This window comes from Symphalangus syndactylus, chromosome 10 (genome assembly GCF_028878055.3).
Source record: "Symphalangus syndactylus isolate Jambi chromosome 10, NHGRI_mSymSyn1-v2.1_pri, whole genome shotgun sequence".
Taxonomy (NCBI): domain Eukaryota; kingdom Metazoa; phylum Chordata; class Mammalia; order Primates; family Hylobatidae; genus Symphalangus; species Symphalangus syndactylus.
Genome location: NC_072432.2, coordinates 63,994,445 through 64,021,164, shown reverse-complemented (window position 1 = coordinate 64,021,164; position 26,720 = coordinate 63,994,445). Strand labels below are relative to the sequence as shown.

At 37.0% G+C, this 26,720-nt stretch overlaps 1 protein-coding gene across 11 annotated transcripts in view; it reads left to right on the top strand.

Moving 5' to 3' along the window:
* The window catches only part of MTHFD2L (methylenetetrahydrofolate dehydrogenase (NADP+ dependent) 2 like), a 147,050-nt gene that overhangs the window by 47,406 nt on the left and 72,924 nt on the right, over positions 1-26,720 (top strand). For 8 of the 11 annotated variants that reach the window (XM_063611181.1, XM_055297342.2, XM_055297340.2 and 5 more), the window contains exon 6: positions 19,082-19,174. In XM_063611181.1, coding sequence (XP_063467251.1) covers positions 19,082-19,174 — 93 coding nt within the window. Of the gene's footprint in view, positions 1-19,081; positions 19,175-20,129; positions 26,553-26,720 lie in introns of those variants that run through there. The other 3 variants (XM_063611185.1, XM_063611184.1, XM_063611188.1) reach the window with 3 other exon arrangements.

Below are 26,720 nucleotides of genomic sequence, written 5' to 3'. Positions count from 1 at the left end.
AAGGACAAAGACCAATCTTAACTGCTTGCTGCTGACAGGGGGTGCTGTTTTGGGGAAATGTCAGTCCAGTCTCCCTCAGAAGCCTATCTAAGGGTCCCCAGCAGAAGGGGCCGTTGTCTGAGGCTCCAGTTGCGTGACCGTTTGGAGTTTGATGGCCTGCAGGTGGGAAGAGACAAACTGGATTATTAGAAAACATGTATCAAAACAAAACAAGTTGGGGCAAGGACAGCTCAAAAATCCTAGACCTTTTACCAGTTTGCACAGGGTGAGTGAGGCCAAAAGCCTGACTGGTTAAAAAATAAAAAAACAAAACAAGAAAAACGTTTAAGTTCTGGGATACATGTGCAGAACGTGCAGGTTTGTTACATAGGTATACATGTACCATGGTGGTTTGCTGCACCCATCAACCTGTCATCTACCGTAGGTATTTCTCCTAATGTTATCCTTCCCCTTGCTCCCCACCACCCAACAGGCCCAGGTGTGTGTGATGTTCCCCTCCCCGTGTCCATGTGTTCTCATTGTTCAGCTCCCACTTACGAGTGGGAACATGCGGTGTTTGGCTTTCTGTTCCTGTGTTAGTTTACTGAGAATGATGGTTTCTAGCTTCATCCATGTCCCTGCAAAGAGCATGAACTCATTCTTTTTTATGGGGGCATAGTATTCCATGGTGTATATGTGCCACATTTTCTTAATCCAGTATATCATTGATGGACATTCGGGTGGGTTCCAAGTCTTTGCTATTGTGAATAGTGCTGCAATAAACATATGTGTGCATGTGTCTTTATAATAGAATGTTTTATTATTCTTTGTGTATATACCCAGTAATGGGATTGCTGGGTCAAATGGTATTTCTGGTCCTAGATCTTTGAGGAATTGCCACACTGTCTTCCACAATGGTTGAACTAATTTACACTCCCACCAACAGTGTAAAAGCATTCCTATTTCTCCACATCCTCTCCAGCATCTGTTGTTTCCTGACTTTTTGATGATTGCCATTCTAACTGGCATGAGATTGGTATCTCGTTGTGGTTTTGATTTGCATTTCTCTAATTACCAGTGATGATGAGCTTTTTTAGATATGTTTGTTGGCTGCATAAATGTCTTCTTTTAAGAAGTGTCTGTTCATATCTTTCACCTACTTTTTGATGGGCTTGTTTTTCCTTTCTTGTAAATTTGTTTAAGTTTCTTGTAGATTCTGGATATTAGCCCTTTGCCAGGTGGATAGATTGCAAACTTTTTCTCCCATTCTGTAGGTTGCCTGTTCACTCTGATGACAGTTTCTTTTGCTGTGCAGAAGCTCTTTAGTTTAATTAGATCCCATTTGTCAATTTTGGCTTTTGTTGCCATTGCTTTTGATGTTTCAGTCACGAAGATATTGCCCATGCCTATCTCCTGAATGGTATTTCCTAGGTTTTCTTCGAGGGCTTTTATGGTTTTAGGCCTTTTGTATAAGTCTTTTTTTATTTATTTTATTTTATTATTATTATACTTTAAGTTTTAGGGTACATGTGCACAATGTGTAGGTTTGTTACATATGTATCCATGTGCCATGTTGTTTTGCTGCACCCATTAACTCATCATTTAGCATTAGGTATATCTCCTAATGCTGTCCCTCCCCCCTCCCCCCACCCCACAACAGTCCCCACAGTGTGATGTTCCCCTTCCTGTGTCCATGTGTTCTCATTGTTCAATTCCCACCTATGAGTGAGAACATGCGGTGTTTGGTTTTTCGTCCTTGCAATAGTTTACTGAGAATGATGGTTTCCAGTTTCATCCATGTCCCTACAAAGGACATGAACTCATCATTTTTTATGTCTGCATAGTATTCCGTGGTGTATGTGTGCCACATTTTCTTAATCCAGTCTATTGTTGTTGGACATTTGGGTTGGTTCCAAGTCTTTGCTATTGTGAATAGTGCCACAATAAACATACATGTGCATGTGTCTTTATAGCAGCATGATTTATAATCCTTTGGGTATATACCCAGTAATGGGATGGCTGGGTCAAATGGCATTTCTAGTTCTAGATCCCTGAGGAATCACCACACTGAATTCCACAGTGGTTGAACTAGTTTACAGTCCTACCAACAATGTAAAAGTGTTCCTATTTCTCCACATCCTCTCCAGCACCTGTTGTTTCGTGACTTTTTAATGATCGCCATTCTAACTGGTGTCAGATGGTATCTCATTGTGGTTTTGATTTACATTTCTCTGATGGCCAGTGATGATGAGCATTTTTTCATGTGTTTTTTGGCTGCATGAATGTCTTCTTTTGAGAAGTGTCTGTTCATATCCTTCGCCCACTTTTTGATGGGGTTGTTTGTTTTTTTCTTGTACATTTGTTTGAGTTCACTGTAGTATCTGGATATTAACCCTTTGTCAGATGAGTAGGTTGCGAAAATTTTCTCCCATTTTCTAGACTGCCTGTTCACTGTAATGGTAGTTTCTTTTGCTGTGCAGAAGCCCTTTAGTTTAATTAGATCCCATTTGTCAATTTTGGCTTTTGTTGCCATTGCTTTTGGTGTTTTAGACATGAAGTCCTTGCCCATGCCTATGTCCTGAATGGTAATGCCTAGATTTTCTTCTAGGGTTTTTATGGTTTTAGGTCTAACCTTTAAGTCTTTAATCCATATTGAATTAATTTTTGTATAAGGTGTAAGGAAGGGATCCAGTTTCAGCTTTCTATATATGGCTAGCCAGTTTTCCCAGCATCATTTATTAAATAGAGAATCTTTTCCCCATTGCTTGTTTTTGTCAGGTTTGTCAAAGATCAGATAGTTGTAGATATGCGGCATTATTTCTGAGGGCTCCGGTCTGTTCCATTGATCTATGTCTCTGTTTTGGTACCAGTACCATGCTGTTTTGGTTACTGTAGCCTTGTAGTATAGTTTGAAGTCAGGTAGCATGATGCCTCCAGCTGTGTTCTTTTGGCTTAGGATTGACTTGGCGATGCGGGCTTTTTTTTGGTTCCATGTGAACTTTAAAGTAGTTTTTTCCAATTCTGTGAAGAAAGTCATTGGTAGCTTGATGGGGATGGCATTGAATCTATAAATTACCTTGGGCAGTATGGCCATTTTCACAATATTGATTCTTCCAACCCATGAGCATGGAATGTTCTTCCATTTGTTTGTATCTTCTTTTATTTAATTGAGCAGTGGTTTGTAGTTCCTTGAAGGGGTCCTTCACATCCCTTGTAAGTTGGATTCCTAGATATTTTATTCTCTTTGAAGCAATTGTGAATGGGAGTTCACTCATGATTTGGCTTTCTGTTTGTCTGTTATTGGTGTATAAGAATGCTTGTGATTTTTGTACATTAATTTTGTATCCTGAGACTTTGCTGAAGTTGCTTATCAGCTTAAGGAGATTTTGAGCTGAGACAATGGGGTTTCCTAGATATACAATCATGTCATCTGTAAACAGGGACAATTTGACTTCCTCTTTTCCTAATTGAATACCCTTTATTTCCTTCTCCTGCCTAATTGCCCTGGCCAGAACTTGCAACACTATGTTGAATAGGAGTGGTGAGAGAGGGCATCCCTGTCTTGTGCCAGTTTTCAAAGGGAATGCTTCCAGTTTTTGCCGATTCATTATGATATTGGCTGTGGGTTTGTCATAGATAGCTCTTATTATTTTGAGATACGTCCCATCAGTACCTAATTTATTGAGAGTTTTTAGCATGAAGCGTTGTTGAATTTTGTTAAAGGCCTTTTCTGCATCTATTGAGATAATCATGTGGCTTTTGTCTTTGGTTGTGTTTATATGCTGGATTACATATATTGATTTGCGTATGTTGAACCAGCCTTGCATCCCAGGGATGAAGCCCACTTGATCATGGTGGATAAGCTTTTTGATGTGCTGCTGGATTCGGTTTGCCAGTATTTTATTGAGGATTTCTGCATCAATGTTCATCAAGGATATTGATCTAAAATTCTCTTTTTTGGTTGTGTCTCTGCCAGGCTTTGGTATTAGGATGATGCTGGCCTCATAAAATGAGTTAGGGAGGATTCCCTCTTTTTCTATTGATTGGAATAGTTTCAGAAGGAATGGTACCAGTTCCTCCTTGTACCTCTGGTAGAATTCTTTAATCCATCTTGAGTTAATTTTTGTATGAGATGTAAGGAAAGGTTCCAGTTTCAGTGTTCTGCATATGGCTAGCCAGTTTTCCGAACACCATTGATTAAATAGGGAATCCTTTCCCCATTACTTTTTTTGTGTCAGGTTTGTCATAGATCAGATGGTTGTAGATATGTTGTGGTATTTCTGAGGCCTCTGTTCTATTCCATTGGTCTATATATCTGTTTTTGTACCAGTACCATGCTGTTTTGATTACTGCGGCCTTGTAGTGTAGTTTGAAGACAGGTAGCATGATGCCTCTAGCTTTGTTCTTTTTGTTTAGGATTGTCTTCGCTATACGGGCTTTTTGTTCGTTCCATATGAAATATATTTTTTTCTAATTTTGTGAAGAAAGTCAGTGGTAGCTTGATGGGGATAGCATTGACTCTTTAAATTACTTTGGGCAGTATGGCCATTTTCGTGATATTGATTCTTCCTGTCCATGAGCATGGAATATTTTTCCATTTGTTTGTGTCCTCTCTTATTTCCTTGAGCAGTGGTTTGTAGTTCTTCTTGAAGCAGTCCTTCACATCCCTTTAAGTTGTATTCCTAGGTATTTTATTCTCTTTGAAGCAGTTGTCAATGGGAGTTCACTCATGATTTGGCTGTTTTTCTGTTATTGGTGTATAGGAATGCTTGTTATTTTTCCACATTGATTTTGTGTCCTGAGACTTTGCTGAAGTTGCTCATCAGCTTAAGGAGATTTTGGGCTGTGGTGACAGGGTTTTCTAAATATACAATCATGTCATCTGCAAGCAGAGACAATTTGACTTCCTCTCTTCCTATTCGAATACCCTTTATTTTTTTCTCTTGCCTGATTGCCCTGGCCAGGACTTGCAATATTATATTGAATAGGAATGGTGAGAGGAGGGGATCCTTGTCTTGTGCTGGTTTTCAAGGGGAAGATTTCCAACTTTTGCCCAATCACTATGATATTGGCTATGGGTTTGTCATAAATAGCTCTTATTATTTTGAGATACGTTCCATCAATATTTAGTTTATTGAGAATGTTTAGCATGAAGGGGTGTTGAATTTTATTGAAGGCCTTTTCTGCATCTATTGAGATAATCATGTGGTTTTTGTCTTTGGTTCTGTTTATGTGATGGATTCCGTTTGTTGATTTGCATATACTGAATCAGCCTTGCATCCCAGGGATGAAGCCAACTTGATTATGCTGGTTAAGCTCTTTCATGTGCTGCTGGATTTTGTTTGCCAGTATTTTACTGAGGACTTTCACTTTGATGTTAATCAGGGATGTTGGCCTGAAATTTTCTTTTTTTGTTGTGTCTCTGCCAGGTTTTGGTATCAGGATGATGCTGGCCTCATAAAATGAGTTAGGGAAGAGTCCCTCTTTTTCTATTGTGTGGAATAGTTTCAGAAGGAATGATACCAGCTCCTCTTTGTACTTATGGTAGAATTCGACTATGAATCCATCTGGTCCTGTTTTTTCTTTTTTTTTTTTTTTGGTTGGTACGCTATTAATTACAGCGTCAGTTTCAGAACTTGTTATTGGTCTATTCAGGGATTTGGCTTCTTCCTGGTTTAGTGTTGGGAGGGTGTATGTGTCCAGGAATGTATCCATTTCTTCTAGATTTTTCTAGTTTATTTGTGTAGAGGTTTTTATAGTATATTCTTCTGCTAGTTTCTATTTCTGTGGGATCAGTGGTGATATCCCCTTTATCATTTTTTGTTGTATCTGATTCTTCTCTCTTTGCTTCTTTATTAGTCTGGCTAGTGGTCAGTCTATTTTGTTAATCTTAAAAAAAATAAATAAAACATCTCCTGCATTCTTTGATTTTTTGAAGCGTTTTTTGTCTCTGTCTCCTTCAGTTCTGCTCTGATCTTAGTTATTTCTTGTCTTCTGCTAGCTTTTGAATTTGTTTATTGTTGCTGCTCTAGTTATTTTAATTGTGATGTTAGGGTGTCAATTTTAGATCTGTCCCGCCTTCTTCTGTGGGCATTTAGTGCTATAAATTTTTCTCTAAAGACCGCATTAGTTGTGTCCCAGAGACTCTGGTACATTGTGTCTTTGTTCTCATTGATTTCAAATAACTTATTTATTTCTGCCTTAATTTCGTTATTTACCCAGTAGTCATCCAGGAGCAGATTGTTCAGTTTTCATGTAGTTGTATGTTTTTGAGTGAGTTTCTTAATCCTGAGTTCTAATTTGATTGCACTGGGGTCTGAGATACAGTTTTTTATGATTTCCATTCTTTTATATTTGCTGAGGAGTGTTTTACTTCCAATTATGTGCTCAATTTTAGAATAAGTGTGATGTGGTGTCGAGAAGAATGTATATTCTGTTGATCTGGGGTGGAGAGTTTTGTAGACGTCTATTAGGTCTGCTTGGTCCAGAGCTGAGTTCAAGTCCAAACATCCTTGTTAATTTTTTGTCTCATTGATCTGTCTAATCTTGACAGTGTGGTGTAAAGTCTCCCACTATTATTGTATGGGAGTCTAACTCTCTCTGTAGGTCTCTAAAAACTTGCTTATGAATCTGCGTGCTCCTGTATTGGGTACATATATATTTAGGATAGTTAGCTCTTCTTGTTTCATTGATCCCTTTGCCATTATGTAATGCCCTTCTTTGTCTTTTGTGATCTTTGTTGGTTTAAAGTCTGTTTTATCAGAGACTAGGATTGCAACCCCTGCTTTTTTTTTGCTTTCCATTTGCTTCGTAAATATTCCTCCATCCTTTTATTTTGAGACTATGTGTGTCTTTGCACTTGAGATGGGTCTCCTGAATACAGCACACTGATGGGTCTTGACTCTTTATCCAATTTGCCAGTGTTTGCCTTTTAATTGGGGCATTTAGCCCGTTTACATTTAAGTTTAATATTGTTATGTGTGAATTTGATCCTGTCATTAATGATGCTAGCTCGTTATTTTGCCCCATTAGTTGATGCAGTTTCTTAATAGTTTCCATGGTCTTTACAATTTGGTGTGTTTTTGCAGTGGGTGATATTGGGTTTTACTTTCCATATTTAGTGCTTTCTTCAGGAGCTCTTGTAAGGCAGGCCTGGTGGTGACAAAATCTCTCAGCATTTTCTTGTCTGTAAAGGATTTTATTTCTCCTTCTCTTATGAAGCTTAGTTTGGCTGGATATGAAATTCTGGATTGAAAATTTTTTTCTGTAAGAATGTTGAATATTTGCCCCTACTCTCTTCTGGCCTGTAGTGTTTCTGCAGAGACATCTGTTGTTAGTCTGATGGGCTTCCTTTTGTGCCTTTGTGGGTAACCCAACCTTTCTCTCTGTCTGCCCTTAACATTTTTTCCTTCATTTTAACCTTGGTGAATGTGATGGTTATGTGTCTTGGTGTTGCTCTTCTCGTGGAGTATCTTTATGGTGTTCTCTGTGTTTCCTGAATTTGAATGTTGGCTTGTCTTGCTAGGTTGGGGAAGTTCTCCTGGATAATATCCTGAAGAGTGTTTTCCAACTTGGTTCCATTCTCTCTGTCACTTTTAGGTACACCAGTCAAACATAGGTTTGGTCTTTTCACATAGTCCCATATTTCTTGGAGGCTTTGTTCCTTCCTTTTCATTCTTTTTTCTCTAATCTTGTCTTCTTGCTTTATTTAATTAAGTTGATCTTCAGTGTCTGATATCCTTTCTTCCACTTGATCAATTCTGCTATTGATTCTTGTGTATGGTTCACAAAGTTCTCGTGCCGTGTTTTTCAGCTCCATCAGGTCATTTATGTTTGTCTCTAAACTGGTTATTCTAGTTAGCAATTCCTGTAACCTCTTTTCAAGGTTCTTATCTTCCTTGCATTGGGTCAGAACATGCTCCTTTAGCTCAGAAGAGTTTGTTATTACTCACCTTCTGAAGCCTACTTCTGTCAATTCATCAAACTCATCCTTCATCTAGTTTTGTTCCCTTAGTGGTGAGGAATTGTGATCCTTTGGAGTAGAAGAGGCATTCTGGTTTTTGGAATTTTCAGCCTTTTTGTGCTGGTTTTTCCTCATCTTCGTGGATTCATTTACCTTTGGTCTTTGATGTTGGTGTCCTTTGGATGGGGTTTTTGTGTGGATGTCCTTTTTGTTGATGTTGATGCTACTCCTTTCTGTTTGGTAGTTTTCCTTCTAACAGGCCCCTCTGCTGCAGGTCTGCTGGAGTTTGCTGGAGGTCCACTCCAATCCCTCTTTGCCTGGGTATCACCAGTGGAGGCTGCGGAACAGCAAAGATTGCTGCCTGTTCTTTCCTCTGGAAGCTTCATCCCAGAGGGGCCCCCGCCAGATGCCAGCCAGAGCTCTCCTGTATGAGATGTCTATTGACCCCTGCTGGGAGATGTCTCCCAGTCAGGAGGCACGGGGGTCAGGGATCCACTTGAGGAGGCAGTCTGTCCCTTAGCAGAGCTCGAATGCTGTCCTGGGAGATCCACTGCTCTCTTAAGAGCTGGCAGGCAGGAATGTTTGTCTGCTGAAGCTGTGCCCACAGCCGCCCCTTCCCCCAGGTGCTCTGTCCTAGGGAATGAGAGTTTTATCTATAAGCCCCTGACAGGGGCTGCTGCCTTTCTTTCAGAGATGCCTTGCCCAGTGAGGAGGAATCTAGTGAGACAGTCTGGCTACAGCAGCTTTGTTGGATCTGCCTCCTTCAAACTTCCTGGTGGCTTTGTTTACACTGTGAGGGGAAAACCGCCTACTCAAGCCTCAGTAGTGGTGGACTGCCCCCCTGCCACCCCGAACAAGCTTGAGCATCCCAGGTCGACTTCAGACTGCTATGCTGGCAGTGAGAATTTCAAGCTAGTGGATCTTAGCTTGCTGGACTCTGTAGGGTGGGATCCGCTGAACTAGACCACTTGGCTCCCTGGCTTCAGCCCCCCAGAGTGAACGGTTCTGTCTCGCTGATGTTCCAAGTGACACTGGGATATAAGAAAAAAACTCCTGCAGCTAGCTCAGTGTCTGCCCAAACAGCCACCCAATTTTGTGCTTGAAACCCAGGGCCCTAGTGGTGTAGGCACCCAAGGGAATCTCCTGGTCTGCAGGTTGCGAAGACTGTGGGAAAAGCATAGTATCTGGGCTGGAATGCACCGTCCCTCACATCACAGTTTCTCACGGCTTCCCTTGGCTAGGGGAGGGAATTCGTCTACCCCTTGTGCTTCCTGAGTGAGGTGATGCCCCACCCTGCTTCGGTTTGCCCTCCATGGGCTGCACCCACTGTCTAACCAGTCCCAGTAAGATGAGCCAGGTACCTTAGTTGGAAATGCAGAAATCACCCACCTTCTGCATTGATCTCGCTGGGAGCTGCAGACTGGAGCTGCTCCTATTTGGCCATCTTGGCAGTCACCTTCTTGTTACTATTCTTAACTTAAAACTAAAAATTCCACCCTCATGAGCACATACCAATGTATAAAACACAATGCAAATGAGAATAGTGAAGAAAAAGGGGAGGAGAGGGCTGGAACTAAAAATAGAGCCAAAGACTTTTACTAAAGATACGCATATTATTAGGTCTGCATGGATATATTCCTACTGTCAAGCATACTGCATTTTATATAACGGTGCTGAATGTACATTTGATGAATTTATTTAATTGAGTTTGAACTAGATGTGCTATGATTGGCTCACTAATTTTATCCTGAGAGCTTGTTAGCAGGAAAAAAAAATGACAGTAATCCAATGAATTGTCTTTAAGATTAAAAAGAAACATGTGCTCAATAAAAATAAAACATTTTTCTAATATTAAAACTAAAGTATTTATCCTGAGGGTTTTTATAAACAGAAAACTATAAAATAAATTGAATAATATTCATAAAATGCTTGTTAACAAAAGGGCCACATTTTATAGGGCAATTTCCTTTATCATTTAAGCATAGATTAAAGCTACCTTTGGCAACATTACTCTTACCTCACTAAACATTTCTTCTCATTCTCCATTTCTGGGACATTCTTTTCCTCCCAACTTTTAAACCAGCAGTTCTCAACTTTAGCTGCCCACTAGAATCATCAGGAGGCTTTAAAAACAGAGCTGCCTATGCCCAACACAGATAAAAATTAAATCAGAATCATTAGAAGTAGAACCTGAGTGTCAGCAAGTATATTTTAGAAGGCTCCATGGAAAAACCCCAGTGTGGTCAGTGTTGAGAATGATTTCTCAAGGAAACATTGGAATGACACCAGGACTTTTTTATTCATAGCCAGTCCCTCAGTGCGCCTTTGCAGCCCTATAGCTTTAAATATCATTTCTATCTCCTGTATACTTTAGACCATATAACCACTATGCACTTGAGAACTCCAGTTGCATGTCTAATACCCATTTCAATCTTATATGCAAACCTTCACTCCTAATTTTACTCCCCTTAGTTTTCACCATCTTAATGAGTGGTACCATCAATTTTTCTGATTTATCAGTCCATCCTCGACTTCTCTCTTTCTCTCACATCCTTTGTCTAACATTAGCAATCTGTGTAAAATATGCCTGTCGTATCACCACCTGGACTAATAAGATCCTAGTTAAGATAACTTCTATTTCTCACTTGGAACACTGAAATATTTATGAACCTAGTTTCCCTGCATCCACCCTTGTCCCATCTTTCATTCACAGTCTGTTTTCGACATCGTAGGTCTTGATCACCCATGTCTTCCTGTAACACCTATGACAACATGACACCAGAATAACATCCAGGTTCCCTACCATGATATGCAAGACCTTATATGATCTGTCCCTGGGCTATATCTCCTAACCCACTTCCTACCATTCTCATGCCCCATCACTGCCCCCTGCCCCAGCCATATCTGCTTTCCTGGAATATGTCTTATGTGCTTATGTCTCAGTGTCTTTTCACCTGGTTTCCTTTCTTCCTGGAATGCTTTTTTTCCCCAAGTTACTTACATAATGTATTTCCTCACTTCCTTCAGGTTTTTGTCCAAATGTCACCTAGGGTTGTCCCTGACTACCTTACCACAATTGCATTTAGTGTCTATAGAGTTTCTCAGTAGAAAGATTATTTTTAGTTTGTTTTTATAATTTACATATTCATTGCTTAAAGATGCAATAGTAGCTTGCAGAGATAAAGAAATATTCAAATCTAGAATCTTTTGGCTTCATTTGTCTAAAACAGAACTCAGGCTTCTTTTTTACCATTGCTGTTCTGTGCATGATTACTGAGTTTTCCTTCCTGTGATTTTCTCTCAGTGATTTCTCCTTTAAACCACACCGTGATATGAACTAATATATTGGGAATGACTCAGATTTTCCATATCCCGAGAAAGTGACAAAGCAAAACTCTACATGTGAGGTTCTAGCTCAGATTGGTTTGCCATTTTGCTTTACCTGCTGATTCAGGATCAGGCAGGTGTTTGAAGATTTGCCTCATGGAAAAGGAAGTTGAGACTTATTTTGTGTTTCTTTTGAAGACAGATCTAGAATCATGGTAGAAGCAGCAAAAAGGTAGACTTTAGCTCTTATCATAAAATTTCTTAGTCAAGACTAAGTAATATGCTCTCCTCATATTTTTCTGGAAAGTGGTTTATCAATGGGAAAGGATACAAAAAGCATATTTAAAGGGGAATTGAAGCAGAAGCAAAAGAAATTTGTACTCACATTAACAATCTGTCTTCTCTGACACCTTCAACTGCCCCATGCCCTTCTCACCTTTTCAGATGGAGTAAATAATGATGCTCTTGACAACACTGTAACTTCTACCTCCTTCTAACATGGAACCTAGCACACTGTATTATGATTCTTATTTGTGTACCTGCTTTCCATATGAGAATAGAGAATTGTGTTTTCTCATTGCCTAGCATGATTCTGGTATGCTTTCTATAAATTTTTTTTTAGTCATGATTTTTAGTTCTTTATTCTTCAATAAAATGAATTATTTTCCAGAGACAATAGTTAGAATGCTTGTGAAATCTTTTTATAAGTAAAACAGAAGAATCATGTTTTCAGTGATGGCTGCAGAGTTGCAGAGGAAAATGTCTTACTATAGGAGTAAAAGACACAGAATCCAGAGTTGAAAGCTGGCACCTGGACAGTGCTACTCATTGCCAGTCTTACCAGGAACATTCCATAGGGTCTGGTTTTTTAGCTTACTCAGCAAATAACTATTTCATTCTGCTCAGAGTGAGGCTAGAGAGCCACTGAAAAAGTATATGCAAGTTTTGCAAGGGTGCGGCCAAGACACAACCAGAGAATCCTGTTTAAGGGATTTATAGGATCATTTATTGATTATTGAATAAATGAAGGTAGGGAATGGCCCGGAAATGTCCAAGAACAGTGAATTCCTCATTAAGGTAATTTCAAGCCCTGCCTCCCCGCCACCAAAAAAAAAATGATGCTAACAAATGAAGCACATTGTGCTGTTTGTTCTAGCTTTGTTTTTTTTTTAATAGCAAATATTATTTGCTTCAAATTGGCATTCTGTGCTAATTACTAACAACTGTTTGCTACAATATGTTATTTTGTATAAACTACAGAGGTAATGATATCCTAGAAAACTGCTCAGGTGGGTCCTAGTTGATAATTCTTGGTTGAATCTAGATTTTTACGCAATAAAAAACATATCTTGTCTACCTATTAATTACTAATTTCTAAGAAAACTCTAAGATTCTAGAAGATAGAGTCTAAGTACAGAAGCCCTCTGTATCTGTGGGTTCCAGATCTGTGGATTCAACTATCTGTGATTAAAAATATTTAGAAAAAAATAATATAAATAACAACAAAAATAATATAAAAATAGTATAAAACTATTTACATAGCATTTACATTGTATTAGGTATTACTTATACCTAAGTGATAAGTAATAAGTAATCTAAAGATGATTTAAAGTATATAGGAGGATATGCATAGATTATATGCAAATACTATATTATTTTATATCAGAAACTGGAGCATTTGTGGATTTTAGTATCTGCTGGTGCAGCAGGGGCCCTGGAGCCAGTCCCTCTCAGATACTGACAGATACTGAGGGACAACTGTATTTTATTTTTCCTATGTCTTAGAAACATTATAAAACACTAGGCACAAAATAGTTACTTATAGACTCTGCTTATCTAGTTCTGTGTGATAGAAAATGAGGCCCTAGCCCACAGTGTTCTCATATGCACTCTAGAAGAATACAACTGTGAGTGTGGGAAAAAGTCATCTGAAGGTCAGAGATATGCATCATTCCTGAGTACCTGCTGCGACTTGCTAGTACTAGCTGCCCTTGGGAAAAAGCTGAGAAGACAGAAAAAAAATAGGTGAAGCAAGCCAGAGGATTAGTTGAAGAAAATTAATGGACGATAACAATTGAATATAGGAATGACAAGAATTTTCACGTGCCAAGGAAGATGAGTTAAATAAGAATAGGTTTAATAGGAAAGCTAGGTGTCAGGACCAGGAACAGGCATCCAGGTGCCCACCAGCAAAGGTCAGAAGAGTCTGAGGCATTATTTGAACACATTTGCTTTTAGCTGTTTGGTTCACCTCTCTTCATCATCAGGTCTTCCGAATAACAGGCTGAATGCCTTTCCATGGTTTGGTATTGGTATAGTCATAAACTCTGATCAATCAAGTTCAAATATGACTTGGATAGTTTCCACGGACATCAACAGCCAAACTCACTGAGGAATATCAAGTTAACCTGATAGTATTGAAAAGGGAGTAAAATTACCTACAAGGGTTTTCCATGCAGATTGAAATTTATCCTGATACACTTTTCTTTTGCCTGAAACTTTACGGATTGTTACTTATATGTATGTACAAATCACTGGATTTCATGTCTCTGTCAAATTCTTGATGAAATAATCAGTACTGATGGAAATGGGAAGTTTCAGTTTCATTTTGGTTTTGATTTTTTGTTGTTGTTGTTAGGGATTTGGGAGGGTCTCATTGGGAATTAGAGAACACTTGAGTGGGTTGTTAAGGTATTAAGGAATCTTTTCAAAGGTAGGAGGCCAGGACTAAAACAGAGATGGGTGGGTGCTTTCTAATTTGATAACCTTGGGATGATTGTAAATATGTACTCGACATTCTTGAGGGTTTATAGTAAGTGAAAGAAAGAAAATAACCAAGGGAGACTTTCAGACTTTTACTGTAAATAACTGGGTAGAAGGTGGTACTAACTAAAATATAAAAGGCTGCTAGTTGCCTCTCATTGTTCTTCCTTTTCAAAGTCTTCCTAATTATCTTTGATTTTTCTATATTAACCTTAGTATCAAATTACATACTTCCAAAAAGTCCATTTTTATTGGACTTTGATTATATTTGTAATGAATATAGGTAGAATTCTAATCTTTATGATATTAAACATTCCTATCCAAGGGCATAGTTTATCTTTCTAGTTTCTTAGTCTTATTTATATCTTTTGGTGTTATTCTGGAGATTTTCTTTTACTACATAGATTTTGCACATTTTTTGTTAAGCTTATTTTAAGTATTTTATCTTTTGTACTGCTATTATAATGGGGCCTCTTCTTACAGTGTATTTTCTAAGATGTTATATATGAAAGCTATTTACTTGTGTATATTTGATTTTTACTTGATTAATTTATTGAATTATCACAGTGTTTCTTACAGTAGTCTGATTTTTTAGATTTATCAAATACATTTTAACTTTTATGGTTTTTTTCTAGTTTCATTTGTTTATTCTTTAATTTCTAAAGTTAAATGATTCATTTTCTTATTTCTGTTTTATTGATATAATAATTTATCCACAATTTTTTTAACATTGCTTTATATTTATTTTATAGGATCTAATATGAAGTGTTTTCATTAGAAATCTTTCTAAAAATTTTGCAATGTTGTTTTGTTTTATTTTGACCCAAGAATTATTTAAAAGAATTTTTAAAAACTTCCAATAAAAGGGTCTCCTTATGAAGGATCTTTTTTTCCCGATTTTGTCAATTATAATTTTATTGAGTTGTAATCAGATAAAATTATAGTCTAATTATTTACTTTTTGGTATTAATTAAAATTTTCTTTGTAACCAAGTTTATACCATTTGCACATGAGAAGAAAATGTATTATTTGTTTTCTGAGTTTTATATAGTCATATATGTAATATTAGTTAAGTTATTGACATTTTCTGTATCCTTGATCTGTCATGAAATGAGAAAGTTATTCAAAAATAAATTAAACAAATACAATATATTTTGTTTCTATATATATCTCCTGTAATTTCTGCTTAAAGGAATTCTATTTCTTTTTCTTATGTATTTATTATTTTTCTATCTTTATTTGAATCACTCTTTTACTTTATAATGTGTGCCTCTTTGTTTTATTTAGTGCTGAATTTTTGTTTGACAGAAAGCATTATTTTTTGGCATTTTCCTGCTACATGTTTGCTTTCAACATTTCTGAATTCCGAATAACTTTGTTTATGTGTATAATATATATTGCATAGAATTAGCAAACATATAATTAGATTTTGTTTTGTAAGTCAATTTGAAAATATTGTTCATTTAAATAAATGACTTAGGGAAATTTATATTTGTTTTTATGATAAATGTATATGGTAAAACTATCATATTTTCTATTCTGTTTATTGTTTTTATTTTTTACAGTTTTTTTCTTTGTGCATTAAAAAAATATTTAAAAAGGTTTTCGTTACCTTAATAATTACAACATTATATAGTACTCTTAATTCTCTATTTATAGGGTGGCTACTGATACTCTAGTAAAATAAATAAATGATAAAATGTTTTTATTTTCTCCTCTCATTCCATTTCTTTTGTCTCCAACCTGCTATTTGCCAGTAAAAATTATTTGAAAAAATATATATTTTTTTATTTTTTACTTTATACTTTTAAATATTCTTACACTTTGATTATCTGGTTGGTCAGCTTTTAAACATTTGTTGATTCCTATTGTTACATATTAGGCAGTCAACAAACTTTCTCATCTTTGCCCTTTCTCATTCTAATTTTGGTAGTTGCATTATTTCTGCATAGTAAAAGCAAAGACCATTTACATTTGTCTGTGTTTTAGTCTGTTTTGTTCTGCTATAGCAGAATATCACAGACTGGGTAATTTATAAAGAATAGAAATTTATTTCTGAACAGTTACAGAGGTTGAAAGTCCAAGATCAAGGTGCCAGCATTCTGGTGCGGGCCTTCTTACTGCATCATCTCATGATGGAAGGCAGAATGGAAAGAAAGGGCAAGAGCAAGACAGAAGTGGGCTGAACTTGTTCATTTAGAAGGAACCCACTCCTGCAATAACAGCATGAATCCATTCATGAGGGCAGAGGACTGGTGTCCTAATCACCTCTTAAAGGTTCCACCTCTTAATATTGTTACAATTGCAATTCCATTTCAACATGAGTTTGGGAGAGGACAAACATTCAAACTATAGCAGTTTGTCACCCCAATCCTCACACTTTTTTGAAGTCTTGGTCCTATAATTATAATCAAAACTTTCCGCAGTCCTTTTGCTAGTTTCCTCAGACATACTTTGATTAAGTAAACTATGTCTTTTAGCATGTTCCTTAGGAAAGACTTATGGGAACAATATTTCCTGAATTCTTGCATTTTCAAAATTGTTTGCAACTTTTAATCTTGGAGGCAGATTTGACTGGCTATAAAATCCTTTACTCTCATTTTTTTACATGAATCATTTGTAGATACACAATGAGATACCATCATCTCACACCAGTCAGAATGACTATTATTAAAAAGTCAAAAAATAACAGATTATGGCGAGGTTGCAGAGGAAAAAGAATGTTTATACACCATTGATGGGAGTGTAAATTAGTTCAACCATTGTGGAAAACAGCAGGGTAATTCCTCAGAGACCTAAAAAACAGAGCTACCGTTCAACCCAGCAATCCCATTACTGGGTATACACCCAAAGGAATATAAATTGTTCTATCATAGACACATGCACACGTTCACTGCAGCACTATTCACAGTCACAAAGACATGAAATCAACCTAAATGCCCATTAACGGTAGACTAAAGAAAATGTGGTGTGTGTGTGTGTGTGTGTGTATATACACACACACTACATACAAACACGTGCACATACACACACCATGGAATACTATGCAGCCATAAAAAAGAATGAGATCACATCCTTTACAGGAACATGGGTGGAGCTGGAGGCCATTATCTTTAGCAAATTAATACAGGAACAGAAATCCAAATACTGCATGCTGTCACTTATAAGTAGGAGCTAAATGATCAGGGCAAATGGACACAGAGAGGGGAACAACAGACACTGAGGCTTACCGGTGGGTGGAGGTTGGGAGGAGGGAGGGAATTAGGAAAACTAATTAATGGGTACTAGGCTTCATACTTAAGTGATGAAATAATCTGTACAATAAACCCTCGTGACTTGAGCTTGCCTATATAGCAAACCTGCACATGTACCCTTGAACTTAAAAGTTAAAAACAAATAAAAATAAATAAATATTTTTATATAATATTTGGTCGTAATGTTGAACTTTTCCAAGACATTTTTTATTGAGTTTATTGGTACATTAAACATTGGTAAGTTCTTAAATTTTTTTTGCCTTTGTTTTGCCTTTTGTCTTGGTTCTGACACTTTTTAAATATATCTTTCTATTGAATTTTTAAAAATTTGCATATGGTAAAATTTACTCTTGGTGTGCAGTTTCATTAATTTAGACAAATGCATGTAGTCATCTATTAAATTAATTAGTCTAACACCACTAGAATCAGAACAGCTTCATCACTCCCCAAATTCCCCTGGGTTTGCCCTTGCATTTTATTGATGCTGTGTCACATCCATTTTTATTACTCATCATTGAATGAGTTGGATGTTTTTAGATCTACTGTTTACAGGACAGTTCTGCTGGGGGTTAGAGGAGGTCCTGTGCAGCCTTCTGACTCCTTTATTACTTTCACAGAGTCAGATTGCTTTCTTCTAAAATAGCCCCTCTATGTAAGTGTGTTCCCACCCACTCTAAACTATACTGGGTCCTGGAAGGCTTTTCTGCCTTTATTTCTATTCTCACTGCCCCAATTAGGAAAGCTATATTTTTTTGCACTTTGGGATAAACTTTTCATAGAAGTGTATTTTTGCAGTCAATTTCAGAGATCTGCCGCTGCCAGCCATGTTGTCATTCTCTGCATTTCTTTGCTGCCTTTCTCCCTGTATGGTATCTACTGATTGCTGCTTTTGGTAACTCTTAACATGTTTTTGGAGTCTGTAGAAATTAGGTCTTCCAGTTTTTCTAAAAATGGTGATCATGTAACTTTTGTTGTTTTGGTTAACTGTGTAGCATTTGCACATCTTCCAGGAGAAGACAAGATGCAGTCTTAGCCATATTCTTACCAGACTGCACTTTATCACCAACTTTCCCTCACTCTCCTTTCATGGCTCACACTTTAAATATTGGAATCTCTTGCCTCTCTTGTTCATTCATCACTCCCTTAAGGTTTTCATATAAAAACTTCCTGTGATGTACCATAACCTATGACAAAAAAATTTTGCTATTTTCTAAATACCCACTTTCAAAGTTGGTTAGTTTTTTCTTGCTATTCTTTTAGCTTGGAATGCCTTTTTCTTCCTTACCTGATTAGAATACTTCTGCTTATGCATTAAGACCTAAAAAATGTATTTCCTCCTTTAGGAATCCTTCCTAGACACCTTCTCAAGACAGAATTAATCTCTCAGTTGTGCTCCCACAATATATTGTCCCATTTTTTGTTCACTTATCTTGTTGCTTTTAGTATTTGTTTGCCTGTCATTATGAAGACAATGAGCGTCCTGTATACTAATGTATTAACCAGTCAACACAGAATTTTCAAATTCTGTGTTTCAGGGACTCTACTTACAGCTCTCCTATGATGATCGGCACTTACCCTAATTTGGTCTCATTTGATTTTCCTTTCATTTAATTGAAGGGTACAATATTTTGGTTCCTCTCGGTTTTCTTGTCTAGCTTTTGTGCTCAAAGTGATTTAGTCATGTCAAAGTAGCCTTTCTACTCTTAGGAAATAGGTGAAACTCTTCTAGATTTAGAGCATTTGTAAAATTTTTAAAAGTTCAGTAATCACTGATAGAAATTCTTCTATATTCCAGGTGATGCAACTGTGACAATAGCTCACAGATATACCCCCAAAGAACAATTGAAGATTCATACGCAGCTGGCAGATATTATCATAGTTGCTGCAGGTAAGTTCTTAGTGACTGTTATTTTTTGGAATGTCATCAGCAGAATACTTCCTGCCCTAAATGCTGACATGTTTGAAAGCTTTTTGAGAGAATTAGCTGTATGTATGACTAACTTCTGTTGATTGGATTCTGTCTCTTGGCAATCATTATATCAGTCCATTGTGCCTATGTTAGCATTTGTTACTTCATTATGGAAAACCCAAGCAGCTTTTGGGATGACAGATTAAGCACAAGAACAATGTGCACTTTGCTAATTGCTTTGACAAACATGGTTTAACAGCATTTACAGAAAAAGGTTGGTGCAGGTAAATAATACATTGTAGCTATGGATAACAAAAAAACTTGTACTTTCAAGTTGTATCATGGAACATAGAATGTTCAGGTGAGGGGAAAAGATAGTCACTATGCTGCCCTAAACACAGCCAGGCTGAAGAATTATGTTCTGAAGTCTAGACTTTAGGGGAAAAGTTGATGGATGAGACCATGTCCAAAGGAGAGTATCTAGGATAAGAATCTTTCCAAAAATGATGACATATGAAATTTGGTCTGATGAACTGAGGATGTTTGGTCTGGAAGAAAGAAAGCATGACCTAAAGAGATACAACAACTTTTTTTTTTTTAACATAAAGAAAACCCAAGCCCAAACTTTTATAATAATAAAAGCTGCCTCAAAGTCACCAGTTCTTGAGATAGTAAGTTCCTTATCACTACAGTGATTAGCAAAATAGATGAAAACATAAGTGGGATTTCATAGAGCATTATTTGTCAACGTTTATTGGATTTTGCCCCATTTTGGTTGACAAAAAAATCATCCCCTTTCAACATTATCAAAATATTTCAATAAATTAAACAACATAACTAAATATATAAAAGAAAGCTTTATGGAATATATGTATATGTATACTTATATTTCATAAGATTAAATTTATTTAAATTTATTTGTGTTTTCCTACAGGGTAAGTTGACAAGAAAGATATTTTAGAACATAGAAAAGGCTGGAATATGGGGCTTGTGTATGGATAATTCACTTACAGATATTTGATAGTTTATCATATACTCTCATTTTAATTAAACGTGTACTTTTGAATAACAAAGACAGTACTAAATTCATTCATTCATTCAATAAATATTGGACCCTTCCTATGCAGCAGTATCTATTTTAAATTGTAGGAATACAGCAACGGATACAAATGATGAAATGTCAGCCCTCGTAGAACTTACATCTTAGTGGAAGAGAGAGCAAATAAACAGTAAAATATAATGTCAGATAATGATAAGTGCTGTAATGAAGTTGGATGAAGGAATAGTGTTTTGGGGATACTGTTTTAGACTGATTGATTGATTGGTGAAGATCTTTCTTGGGAAGTGACCTTTTGAGTATAGTTCTTGTCCTGGCCATTCTTCATTTGTCCACCAGCCCCAGTGTCTGCCCTTCCCTGCCTGGTCTGGCCCTGAGAGGCTGACTAATGAAGATGGCCTCACCTGTGTTCCTCTGACACTGGCTCCCAGCAAGGTTTGGCACTAGTAGGATATCTGAAGGAGAAGAAGAGAAACGTTAAGTCATGGCGTTTCTTCTCTACTCTCTTCCATTTCTACTGTCTTTCTCCTTTCTCCTGCATCGATAGCTTTTGCTCAGCATCCTTTCCCTGACAGCTAAGGCTCTCACTGGGCTGCAGTAACAACATTTCCTCACCCCTATAGACCTAGGAATGGTACAAGCTTCCTCCAGTTTCTAATCTCTAAGAGCTGCAACAGCTTTTGTTTTTATCTTAGCCTGAATATAACGCTGTAAAAATTATTTCATTACTATATGGGGTGGATTCTGCTTCCCATGGAGATACCGACAGAAGCAGATCTGTATGAAGTAAAGGCACAAATCAAGAACCATTCCTGGGGGAAGAGCATTCCGAGCAGAGGGAACAGCAGACACCAAAGTCCTTAGGCAGGAGCATGCTTGATGTATTCCAGAACACAGGTCTTTGACGGCTTATTATATTACTCTGATTTTAATTAAATATTAATAAATTATGAGGATACTAGTAGGAAATGTTGTTGGGAAGGTAGCCAGGGTTAGCTCATGAAGGACATTGTCGGCCATGGTTAGGATTTTGATATAAGCCAAGAATGGCTGACAGCAGATCAACATGGTCTGACTTAGGTTTTAAAGGACTGATCACACCTTTAAAAACATATCAGACCTTATGTCTGCAGTTGTGCCAAGAACTGACTCTAGAGGTGTAAAAGTAGAAATAGAGAGGGGGATATTGCAATTTCATTTAATGGATCTAGATTTTGCTCTAATTTGTTTTGTATTTGAACACATAGTTTCAATCAAATTTAATAAAATATCTGATTCTTCTATAGGCCCTTTTCTGGAACCCAGAATATATATGTGACTGCAGGAACAGTAGTTGGCTCCTCATAGAGTAAAAATAGAAATGTTCTTTTTCCCAGAAAAAAAAAATCAATAAGTTGGTACAGATAAACATAACCACATTTCCTGTTTTTCTGAAAAATTACATTTGGGTGATATCAAATGCAAATTTTTGAACTGCGTTGACAGAAGTCAGGCATGTTTAGAGAGTTGGTAAACTTTTTCAGACCACAGATCAACATTAAGTGAAATACTGCTTCAGCCACTGATACCTTCATGTAGATAAGTATTATACTGATTTCTTTTTAGAGACACTTCTGTTCACACACAAGATACAGAATTTGTTGAGTAAAGAGGAATTTGAATGCTCATCTTTGTCCATTTCTAACCTTAGGCAAATGAAGTTCACATTATCCATAAAAGGTATTATTTGACTAATGTTAACAGCTTGTACAGAATATTTGACAATTGTCCTTAGATAACATCAAATATTATATTGAATGAATATTTTATTCTAGTGGAGGAAAATCTCTCAGTATGCCTTCCTACTCATGGTTTGTTTTATTATTATGACAAATGGCACATGGGTGGTCACAATCCACTTGCCAGAAACACTGATATTCTCTTGTAACTAAGTCAAAGCTTATGCCATAATGCCAACACTGTTGTCTTCCTTGAGTTTATCCTCTCTAGCTTTCTTTGTAAAGGCCTAAATCAGCCTTGATTACAGATATTTAAAAAGAAGACAGGAAAAGAAAAAGAAAAGGAAAATAAAGGAAGAGAAGGACAAGGAAGACTCAAGCCTATATAAAACAAACAAGACAGGAGCCAGGAGGTACTCAAGCCTTAGGTGTGGTGGGTGTTGAGGCTGTCCCACAAGCATCCCGCTGAGGGTATTTTCTTACCACCAGAGGGCGCCAGTCAGGTGAGCAGCTACTTCAGATGTAGCTTGGCCATACACCATCCTAATCCTAGTTAGAAGACATTTTAAACAAAGACAGTGGGAACAAGTCCTGTTCCTTGCTTTTTTGTTTCACCTTTAATGTCTCTTACTAAATACAGAAGTATGTTGAATGTAGAAGACAGATTTGTATATAGTTCTGCAGTCTTCTTGAAGAAATAAATATTTAGCCAGTGGGAAATTCAGGGGAAGAAAATTGAGAATTTACAAGAAATAACTAAAGATTGCTACATTTCCAGTTAATTAATAATTACCTGAGGAAGTTAGGGATAAAACATATAGGCATTTATAAATTATAGGAAAAATGTGAGTGAATATAAAAAAGAAATCCCATATAACCAGACAATAGGAATAAAGTATTACCAGAATGACCATATCATGCATTGTGTGTGGGAAATAAACAAATACAAATAGCAGTGGGTATGTAAAAAGGAAATAGTGATCTAATAGCAGAGGTAGCCAGAACGGGGAGAGCTAGATCACTGTCATAATGAGAATGTCAGCATATATGGAAACAATCTGATCTAGGAGAACTCAGAGTAGAGGAGGAGGATTGTGTGATATATATCAGAAAGAATGATAGTGTCAGAGAGATGAGAGTGAAGAATGTGGTGATGAAATCTTGACACGAGCTTGAAAAAAGTAAAAGAGGAAATCTTGTGTGAAGATCCTGAGACATGAATATTAGCTTATGTTAATATTAATGTCATCCCTCCAGTTTCTCATAGTACTACACCTACTGGCTTATATATCACTCACCTTTTTAAAATTGCCACCCAAAATTGAGATTTAGACTCAGAAGCTTAGATCTGCAGAATCAGACCCTGTCACACTATGCAATTAGAAGTAAGTAGCTTCAAGTCCCTACTCAAAGCCAAATCTCTGAGTTCACAGAGAGAGTTAACAAGTTTCTAGAGTACTTTAATGTACCATGGTTATAGCACATAGTACCTGTTTATAGTTGTTATCTTCATTAGACTACAGCAGGTAAAGGCGTGGTATTTTTTTTTTTAAGCTTGCTAGGTAAGTGCTTAGAACAATATCTAACACATAGTGGTTGCCCAGTAAATGTGAGCTGTGTTGATTTTGAGATTATAACTAAAATAAGGACTTTTTCAAATTGATACATATTTAGCCAATATAATCTAATTTTTTAAAGATGGAATTATTCTAGTTGTTGAATTTACAAAGTGTAGCATTATTTTTGGGAACTACCAAATTATTCCACTTTGTTGTCATAAAGTAGTTGCTAAAGCAATAAAAAGTGAAATATTTATTCATGAAAGAGTAGTTCATATCATTAAGTGTATGAATGCAGTGATTTAGGTGTAAATGTTAAGATTAAGAAATGATGGGAAAGGTGGCTGGGTGCAGTGGCTTACACCTGTAATCCTAGCACTTTGGGAGGCTCAGGTGGGTGGATCACCTGTGGTCAGGAGTTCCAGACCAGCCTGTCCAGCATGGTGAAACCCTGTCTCTACTAAAAATACAAAAATTAGTCAGGTGGGGTGGTGGGTGCCTGTAATCCCAGCTACTCAGGAGGCTGAGGCAGGAGAATCACTTGAACCCAGGAGGCGGAGGTTGCAGTGAGCCGAGATCACACCACTGCACTCCAGCCTGGGCAACAGAGCAAGACTCTGTCTCAGAAAAAAAGAAAAAAGAAAAAAAGAAATTATGGGAAAGGTGAAGAAAGAGTAAGGAGACTATTACTGACATCTAAAGCACAGTAAGAGTATTGGATGATTGAAAGGGGAGGAGCAGTTTAGGGAAAGGCTAAATCAGCTTTGCACAAGCTACTGATAAAGAAGGGAAAGCTAGCCAGTATCAATTCTAGGATCATGTTGGAGATCATTGGGCTTTCTCGTATCTGCTTTAAGGAAACTGTAGGCTATCCTAAGTCTGTAAAATTCTAGGAATCTTCATTATTCGGCAGGATAGGCAAGTTTTTTTAGACATTGTCCACAATACCCTCCACCTATCTGAGTAAACTCTGAAACTATATTCAGGAAATGAGCTGCTGAGTCAATGCCACTTGCATGTCAAGCTCTGGATGCAGTGTCGCGGTGGTGAAAGCTGGCATTTTTGGCCACTAAGCCATCCCTTCCAGCGTGACAAATGAACCTTCACAGTTGTAACTTTAGAGTGTCTATTGCAACACTTTTAATGACAGATACCATGATATAAAACAGGATAAATGGGCAATTTAGTAATTCAGAATATTCATACTTACTTGTCATAAAGTACAAAGTGACCAACTAATTTCCTTTCACCACTTCTGCAATCATATTATCAAGTCTTAGAAACACTCCCATCCAACATTATCCTAGGGCTCAATAGGGTTTTCCCCCGGGTGTATTTCCTCCTCCTTGAAACAGGGTTCATAATTTTCAGGAGACCAGGACATTGAGAAGTTCCAAGGGGTGGGGCAAGGAAATAGCTCCACCATCCCCACAGCTCATGCAACCCGGGAGTACAACTTGCTCACTTACAGCCCTGAGTGCTTCCTGAGTGATGCCAGCAGATTTCATGGCTTCACTCATGCTATAGTCCTTTCCATATCTCATTTCTTATTTGTTACTGTCCAGCTTGTCCTCTTTTGCTAACCTCTGCTACTCCACTTAAGAGTTCCTTCCCTCCTTCCTACAAGTTGCCATTATTTTCATGGTACAGAGTAGTGAAAATGCACAGGCCTTTCTAAAGTAGGAATTCCAGGATTTAAATTCCAGCTCTGAGACTTGCTGATTGTGAGCTCGGTCTCATCTCTGAATCTCAATCTGTTCATTGATGTGATTTAAATGATAATAATAAAAATGACCTTTCATAGCAATGTCTACTTTATATTTTCTATCTTAACTATGCTGATCTAAGTAGAATTTCCCATATCTAAAATGATGTCTTTTACTTATTGAAAGGCATTTTAGTGTGGTTTATGTGTAATACCAAATAAATAATATTTAACGCTTCTCAAAAAAAAATACCTTTTGCATAGTGTAATCAAGCTAGCCAATCCATGTAAAGAGCATAGCACAGTGCCCAGTATATTGCAAATATTCAATAAGTGTTATGTGTTAATGTGTTCTATGTTAGACATTGCATGTAAATATTTAAACAATTTAGAAATGATAAATCAGTTGATTATTAAGCTACACCTTAGAATAACTAAAAGAATATACTTCTTGGTTGCTTTTGATACTAATATAGTATCAGAGTAGAGTAGTTATTATAAGCATAAATAAATTAATCTAAGAAGTGACTTACACATGAGGGACCGAATTTATGGAAACTTTATTTTTATACTTAAGATGTATGACTTCTCAGGATGACATCAGCACTTGTTCATAGATGTGTATTCTGTTGTTCCCTGGATGAATTCCTTATTGCCTCTCCCTCCTTTGGAACAACCTGACTTTGAGAGGGGAGATAGGGAAGGTGGAGGCACTTAGATGAAAGGGATTTTTTTCTCTCAGGCCTTTATCCACCATCCCAGTCTCCCTCTCTCTCTGTTTCTACCTCATCTTCCCACCTCAGGCTATTCTGACCCTCTCAACCCATGCCCAAAGCCTAAGTTACTAAGTAAGCAAAGCTTCCCTGGTCTGCAGTGAACTTTGTCAATACCTGAGAGGGCAGCCTGATTACTGATATTTTTCTTGGTGTCAGTAATACATCCTTACTGCAAAAACTTAGAAAACTTGGACAATAGGGAGGGAAAGAACCTTAATCCCAACCAAAGTGAAATAAGGTAAACAATTTGATGTTTGACCTTGTACTGTTTCATATTTATACATAGATCTAAACATTTAAACAATTCTTTTGCCTTGTATATACTATTTGTATTTAGCAGCTCTACACTGTGTACATGTTTCTTTATAAAATGCTTTCTTCCAAAACAGACTTCTAATGACTCTGTAGTATTGAGCGCTATGGATATACTAAAATTTATTTATTCAGTTCTTGACTGTTGGACATTTAGATAGTTCCCTGAGTTTTACTGTTATGAATAATGCAGCAAACAGCTGTAAACATCTTAGATTATTTGCACAAGTAACCTATAATATTTATCATATTGGTCTTAAGTTTATTTTCTTAGTAATTATTACTTATATTCTAAAAACAAATGAACATTTAAGCTTGGCGTATAACAGAGGCTTACACATGTGTTTAATATTAAAGCATATTTCATACCTTACCTGTGCATTTATGTAAAGTTTTAA